Source organism: Populus nigra, chromosome 3, assembly GCF_951802175.1.
Source record: "Populus nigra chromosome 3, ddPopNigr1.1, whole genome shotgun sequence".
In the NCBI taxonomy this organism is placed as follows: Eukaryota; Viridiplantae; Streptophyta; class Magnoliopsida; order Malpighiales; family Salicaceae; genus Populus; species Populus nigra.
The window spans coordinates 17,329,885-17,337,042 of NC_084854.1; the positions used below are offsets into that span (position 1 = coordinate 17,329,885).

General features: G+C 32.1%; 1 protein-coding gene across 3 annotated transcripts; it reads right to left on the minus strand.

Annotated features, from left to right (window-relative positions):
• Positions 1-2,746: 2,746 nt before the first annotated feature.
• Positions 2,747-6,093, minus strand: LOC133688317 (E3 ubiquitin-protein ligase RZFP34-like). 3 transcript variants are annotated; one of them, XM_062107753.1, is made up of 14 exons: positions 6,025-6,093; positions 5,808-5,941; positions 5,600-5,679; positions 5,372-5,459; positions 5,235-5,294; positions 4,727-4,759; positions 4,562-4,639; positions 4,439-4,482; positions 4,289-4,329; positions 3,767-3,849; positions 3,574-3,665; positions 3,410-3,479; positions 3,283-3,324; positions 2,747-3,207 (listed from the first exon to the last, which is right to left on the minus strand). In XM_062107753.1, the coding sequence occupies exons 3-14, from the start codon at positions 5,656-5,658 to the stop codon at positions 3,055-3,057; spliced, it is 843 nt and encodes a 280-aa protein (XP_061963737.1). In that variant the 5' UTR covers positions 5,659-5,679; positions 5,808-5,941; positions 6,025-6,093; the 3' UTR covers positions 2,747-3,054. The 3 variants fall into 3 exon arrangements, with proteins under 3 accessions (XP_061963737.1, XP_061963738.1, XP_061963736.1); XM_062107754.1 differs by having other exon boundaries at positions 5,600-5,678; positions 5,827-5,941; positions 6,025-6,087; XM_062107752.1 differs by lacking the exon at positions 6,025-6,093 and having other exon boundaries at positions 5,808-6,015.
• Positions 6,094-7,158: the final 1,065 nt, after the last annotated feature.

Sequence of the window (7,158 nt, forward strand, 5' to 3'; positions counted from 1 at the left end):
ATAAAAATAAAAATGTTATCGATCCAAATGTTTTTACGATGCATCTTTTACAAAAAGGGTTCATGAAAAAAAATTTATATTAGTTTACACGTGGAGAAATATATGTTTCTTATGAGACCATGAAAAAAAAGATGGTTAAGTCAACTTCCAATTCTAGTAAAGTGAATGAAGTTGTAGATGATAATAGTAATCATTATAGGAGTTTGATTATGAATGCTATGAGAATGAATCAATGTTATGCTGGTGAATGTTCAATCATTAAGGCGATGCTAGGATTTAGGTAAAGCCTCTTATGTTATTAGTATAAAGATCTATAGAGATAGATCTTAAAGAATATTGAACTGTCTCTTAAGGTGTAGATTGAAAATTTTTAAAATAGTTTAGAATTTCAAATTTTGCATCTTTAATAGCACCCATTATCAAATGAGACAAATTCAATCAGAATCAATGTCCAAAGAATATATTTGAAAAGAAATATATGAGTAACATTTCATATACTTCTATAGTAAACAGTTTGATGTATGCATTGATTTAAACTAAACCTAACTTACTATTTGTAGTGGGAATGTTGGAAGGTTCTAAAGCAACTCGGGAATGAAATATTAGAAATATGCTAGGAAAATCATAAGGTGCCTATAAAGATTAAAGGGTTACATACTCATTTAATCCTAATTGACAAACATGATAATCATCTTAAGGAGATTGGTTATTTATACTTGGATTTTGTTCATTATGTATGCACACAAAAAAAATCACTTTAGGATGCATTTTTGTTCTCGTCGAAGAAGCTATATCTTATAGAATTACTAAACAAATTATTATTGCTTCGTTTTCTATAGAAGTAACACTCTTTTCATGTTACGAAGCAATGACACATGCTATCTAGTTAAGGAATCTCATTTTTGGTCTAAAGTTAATTGATTCTATACAAAAACCAGCAAAAGATATATTGTGATAATTCAACTGTTTTTTTTTCTCATAAACTAATAAGAGTACAAGTCAAAACATGCACAACAACAACAATAACAACAACAATAATCTCCTCATTGTAAAAGAGAAAATGAAGAAACATGTTGTACACATAAAATATTTTTGTTATACCCATTAGGATATATAAAGTTAGATCTAAATGTATTATTGAAAGTTCATTCATGTAGTTTATTTGCTCACTAAATATTTATTTAAGGATGCAATTTATTGTAATGCATGAAAGAAAATACTTTGTTATAAAATATGATCACTATGATTCATATGTTGCTTTTTTTTAAATCAAATATAAGTGTTCCTACTTGTTATTTATTTTGGACTATATAAAATAATTATCATTTTTTATATAGTGTCATGGTTTTAAGTAAAAGAATGTAAAAAAATATACGAAGAGGTTCATATGTCACATCATATTTTAATTTAATACCTTTTATTATTATATTTATTTTAAATGAAATCTATAAATGATAATCAAAGACTAGGAGCCCATTAGAATCTAGTAGTAGTTGGGCACATCCATTCCATCTTAGCTCACAAATTAGGTAAAGAAAGGGTACCTATTCTCACCATATAAATATTACACAAATGTTTGTGTTGTCAACCCACATAAAAAATCAAAGTATTTGCCTATATTATAATACATTTTCTTCATGATGGCATCCAACTACTCTTGTGACAATTGCTTAATACTTGATTAATTATAATATTAAGAGGTATATATATCTATACATTATGTTAAAATTATATTCTTGCACATGCTTAGATTTTCATACAACTTCGCCTTAAACAACTTTTTTGATCTCGAAAACATCTACTCCATCCTCTAAGTTTGACCATTATAGTCTCCTCTCTTTTTTAGATATTTGGTAGAATATAGCTTGATTACTCGTTAGACACTGCGCCTCAGTATTCCTAGGTAGTGACCTCCACATGCATTCGCATAAGGCTTATGAGAGCCTCAAATATAGATGTGGCCTCCATAAAATCCCGAGTAGACTCACAAGGAACATAGTGTTGGCACACCACAATGCATGAATGCATTATTACATCTTTCTAAAGGACAGTGCAACACCTAGTTTTCATTTCATTAACTACCATCAACAGTAGATACAGTGTACGCCTCGTACGGCACCTTTTCTCGAAAGCATCAGCCTTTCTCATCATCAATAGCACAGCAAGACACAACAACCAACTAATTTTACAGGTTACTTACCAGCCCAGTAAAGTAATTATTCTCCGATGATTAATCCCACTGCTGCAGCTCCATGTTATGAGCAGTAATTTCATGTGATCAAGATAAGTAAATGTCTCAGATTCCCAGGTAAACAAACAAAATACAAGACCACAAAACAGCACAACACTCCATAATCCCAATATACACTCTCCTACACCTCTTTGTTCTCATCCTCTCTCCAATATGCTGTCCCCTTCCACATGCATTATTCCCTCTTACATGCACTATTTCTTCTTAAACATGAAGGTGATTTTCTACCTTGATAAGGGATTTGTTTTTGCAAGAGTGTGGAACCACCAGCCCAAACGCTTTGTCTCAAGAATCAAATCCGAATTTTTTACTGACTTCAGCAGAAACCATATATGTATATATGAAATGTAATAGCTCCCTCACAAAGACAACCAACAGCGACTGTCATTGCACTACAATTTTATGAACGGTAAATATGTGAGGTAGTTCAACAAAATGCAATAGAAAACCAGCCACAGCCAGTAGGATCCTTCTAGGGGAAATAAGAGAATTCGATTGGTGAGGGTTACTGCAATGCATTAATAATCATTCTAATATTCAGTTTAATTGAAACATCATTTGGAAGTGAACATATTGCCCGCTGAAAGGCAGCCTAATTTTTAATTTAACAATTAATATACACCTATGGATCCTTTAAAAACATTATTAACTAGCTCAGCATCACAACTGGTAAAAGTACAGACATTTTAGTGAATAAGAGAATAATACCCCTTCCTGCATCGCCTTAAGCAAAACATCCCCACTCCATTTACCATTTTAATTACTCCAGTCGTCTTTAATTAGAGACATTAATGAGAAGCTGGTCATCTCTTTATCTCTTGGATACTTGAAGAGCAGGGGGGAGGTCCTCCACGTGTCTGCTTCGTATTGTATGAATTGCATTTTAGGCACTTGTGTGCTACAATATGGAAGTTTACTTCAGATGTTTCCCCACAGTCATTACAAAGAATCCAAACCTAAACCAGAATATTCAAAGAATTATACCCCGACAATTGTTAATTAGTACAAACACATCATTTTCTCATACATACCATCTTATGCAGATACATTTGAGGCATGGGAGTCAACGCTACCTGAATATGATTTAGAAAACAAATTGGGAAGTTAATAAACCACTACTTCATTAGGTAATGTCATATCATAATATAGTAGGTATACCTGTTGATCAAGTTTTTTCCACACACGAGACATGTCACAATATGATTTTGAGCAAACAGGGCAGGCATACCTGCCACACCATCCCAAATATAAAGACTACAGTCCTACAGTTGGCAATAACTAGCACAAAAATGAACATCACCCTATAATTACCAAAAACTTACTGAAAATGCTGCTGCATCTCTTTAACACATTCCAAATGAATGGTGTGCCCACAAGGCAAGACAGTAATGTCTTTTGTGGTCTCAAAGAGAAACTGCGCAAAGAAAATCAAATAAGTCAGCAAATCAGATGTAGATAAATCAGGGTTTGCATCATGATAATTTTTAGCATTTCTCTTTCGGTATGCACGTTTACCTCAAAGCAAACAGGGCAATTATGGTGCATTGCTCTTTCCACGCAATTGTGTGAATCCTTCAATAATGTTGAATAGCAGCATCCTAAAATAGAAACAATGCCAATCAACAGACAAGTAAATGAAGAAGAGCCGACAAAGGAATTTCTCAAGTACATAGAGTTTCTTTGTAATTTCAGCATGATTTAGAGTAATAGTCAAAATGAATAAGATTTTATTGGCAAAACGCTTTCAATTATATAGATATTTTCATCAACCATGCAACCTCTTTTCTTTTTTTGATGAATATCAACCATGCTACTTTAAATTCCTCTCTTTAGATATTCCCTTCATTTCTTGAACTTAAGTTAATAAATAATCAAAGTTGAAGTTTCTCCATTTTGGTTCAAGGAAAAAATTCAACTAACATTTGAATAACTTATGGTTTACAGATACAAAAGCTATTCAAGAAAACAATTTTAAATAAAAGAGATAATTTAAAAAAAAAATTGATGGAAAGCATTCCTGACAAGTTGATATCTTACCGCATCTATTACAGTGAAAGAAATTCTCCTTTCCTCCAGTTCTGCAATAATACCAAAACAACAATTAATCACACTACAAGTCGAAAAAACAGAAATGTCCAGGTAATGAGATAGTGCATGGTAAAACAAGTAACTGTGTGAAGGACAAACCTGCAGATGCCACATTCATTGCAATGGTACTGCTGCTTTGAAATCTAGCAAAACAAACAGTTCGTTTGTTATGCAGGATTACAGCTAAAATATTTACTTGAGAGTTTGAAGTAAGAGGCATACATCGTCATCGAAGAACTTGCATTTGGAGCAAAAGTACTTCCCCATGCACACCCCACAATGAAAGCATTGTTGTTGAACCTGGCAAGATATTCAAGAAAAATCAAAACTCATTGATAAATCTTCATATTATTGTTACTCCCATCAGTTTGTCAGTCAGAGACTCACTTCTTGTTCTGTGTCACACAAAGAACATATGACCTGCAACACAATAATCATATAGCAAAAACTAAATCAGTACTTCTTTTTCCTTTTAGCAAATTGAAAAAAAAAATCAACAAATAGGAAGAACTGAAGCATCATATAATATGCCTATGAGCAGATAGAGAAATAAAAGATAAGATGCTGAACCTTATCCAAAAAAACACGTGTTTGGATCTTTTAATGGTACCCACAATTCCATGATTTTTTTTTGTGTGTGAAATGAAACATTAAAACATCATTTTAAAAGCAGAAAAGAAAGCAATTGTATGAGATGATATCAATGTCGACCTTGGCCCTTACGAAACAATGATCATAAAAAGGCACCTGCATTTTATTTCCTAATTACGTTAAAACTTATTTTCATTTTAAAAATATTGAACAGATAATACACCAGCAAACGTTCCACCTTTATGCCTTATTTGATTGCACAAAACAAAAAAGTTAAACAGAAGTGAGAGATACAGCAACTGACCCTTTTTAATTCGTGACGAGGAATGTCATGACGATCAATGGGATTAACTTCCATAGAATTCTATTCATAAAAAACATTATATTGATTGGGAGCTTTAAAAAGCATTTCTTTTTACAAAAAAAAAAAAAGGATAGAACCTTTGATTCATTATGACAATGCCTGCAATCGAATATCTCGTCGCAACAGGGTGCTCTTATCTTACATCTTCTTCTATAGTGGGTGCACCTTTGTTTTATTTTTATTTATCAAACAAAAAGAAGAAAATTTTCAATTCAAAAACAAAACCAGAACCAAGAGAAAGGGTGGGGGGGGGGGGCAATAAACAAGTGTAAAAAGCTTTCTTTATATATAAAATGGAAGCATACCCGAAATTCCCATATCCCAGATCCACTGGAGACTTGTGTTCACCAGGAAAATTTGACATCCTGAGCTCCAGTTTAATTACCTGAAATTTTTTATAAAAAAAAACCCTCAAATTCCCTCAAAGAACTAACTGTAATTCATCATAGTAACAGTTACATTAATATAATTATAAAAGCAACAATCCTGAACCAGTTGACAGAAAAGACAGACCAAGAAAAGAATAAGCTTTCCTTTCCAATGGGGGTGGAGTGTTGATCTAGCCCAAAAAGGAAGGCAACGCAAAACTCAAAAGAACACCACCACCCCTGCCCCTCCCCTGCACAGGAGGAATGACGAAGGGAAACCTACAGGTAAAAGGCAGTCACCAAAGAAAAAATATCAGGCCAACGTTTCCAGGAGAAAATTACACATTAATCAATAGACTAACCCATTTCGGATTATGATGAAGCGACACGACACGACAGCGTCTGTCGGCCACCTCGAAGTCTAATTAAACTGCACAATTATTACTTAAGAGCGACATCACTTTTTTACTTTCATGACGGCATGCCAGTAAACGGCGTCGTATTATTGTGGACTGGAATTATTTTAGATGTTTTTTCCTGTTATAACAAGCTTTTCAAACTAACATTTCTTATATATTTTTTGATGTTTTTGATATATTTATATCAAAATTAAAATATTATTTTAATATATTTTTAATTAAAAAATATTCTTATATATTTTTAAATATTTTTAATGTATTTATATTAAAAATTAAAATAATTATTTTAATATAATTTTATTTAAAAAACACAGGGCACCAAAGAGTTGGTCACAAGCTGAGGTTGGAGCCTAAGTCCAACAACAACAACGGGCTTGTCATCAGGACTCAGGACTTGAGAGTTAATTACAATGACATTAAAAATAATTGTTTAGAAGCTATTTTTTAATATTTTTATGTTTATTTACTATTAAATCCATCAATAAAACATATTTTTCATCTGTCATTTTAAAAATATTTAACAGTATTTTATTATTATTTATTTTATTTAAAATAATTTAATTTTTTTTTTAATTTCACTCTCATTCAAAAAAAATTTAAAAAATTATTTTTTAATTTATTTTTTATTATATCATCAAACATCAAAAAATAATTTTCATTTCAAAAATTTATTTTTTATAAAATAAAAAGACAATTTTTCTAAAAAAAACAATTTTTCAAAAGAGAACCGGGCATAAGTTAACTGACAAGCAAGAGATGAGATGAGTGAGAGGGCATTAGCTGTGGAAAATGACAAAATATCTTTTTCAAGATGAGATTTCTTCCGTGTTACTTCCCTAGGACGTAGCCCTCTCTCCATACACGTGTCAACAAGTGAATGGATCTTGTCCAAAACGTCTTTTAGCACAAGGGGGGTGTTTTCACGCATGTGAATTTTGATGGTGGCATGGCTTGTAGTTCTCTGGGCTCACTCGGCTTCCAACTTTGGGCTATTCAACCGTATGGTCCATTGGGTGCTATAGATTATGAAAGTACGCTCCATTTTTTATTTCTTTTTTTTCAAAAACAAAACAAAAA

Bases quoted from the DNA above. Each gene is read 5' to 3' on its own strand.
- LOC133688317 (XM_062107753.1), bottom strand. From the start codon at position 5,658: ATGTCAAATTTTCCTGGTGAACACAAGTCTCCAGTGGATCTGGGATAT. The intron at 4,640-4,726 runs GTGAGTCTCTGA...ATATCTTGCCAG, and splicing joins TGTGTGACACAGAACAAGAA to GTTCAACAACAATGCTTTCA. The intron at 3,325-3,409 runs GTATACCTACTA...AATCATATTCAG, and splicing joins GGAAAAAACTTGATCAACAG to GTAGCGTTGACTCCCATGCC.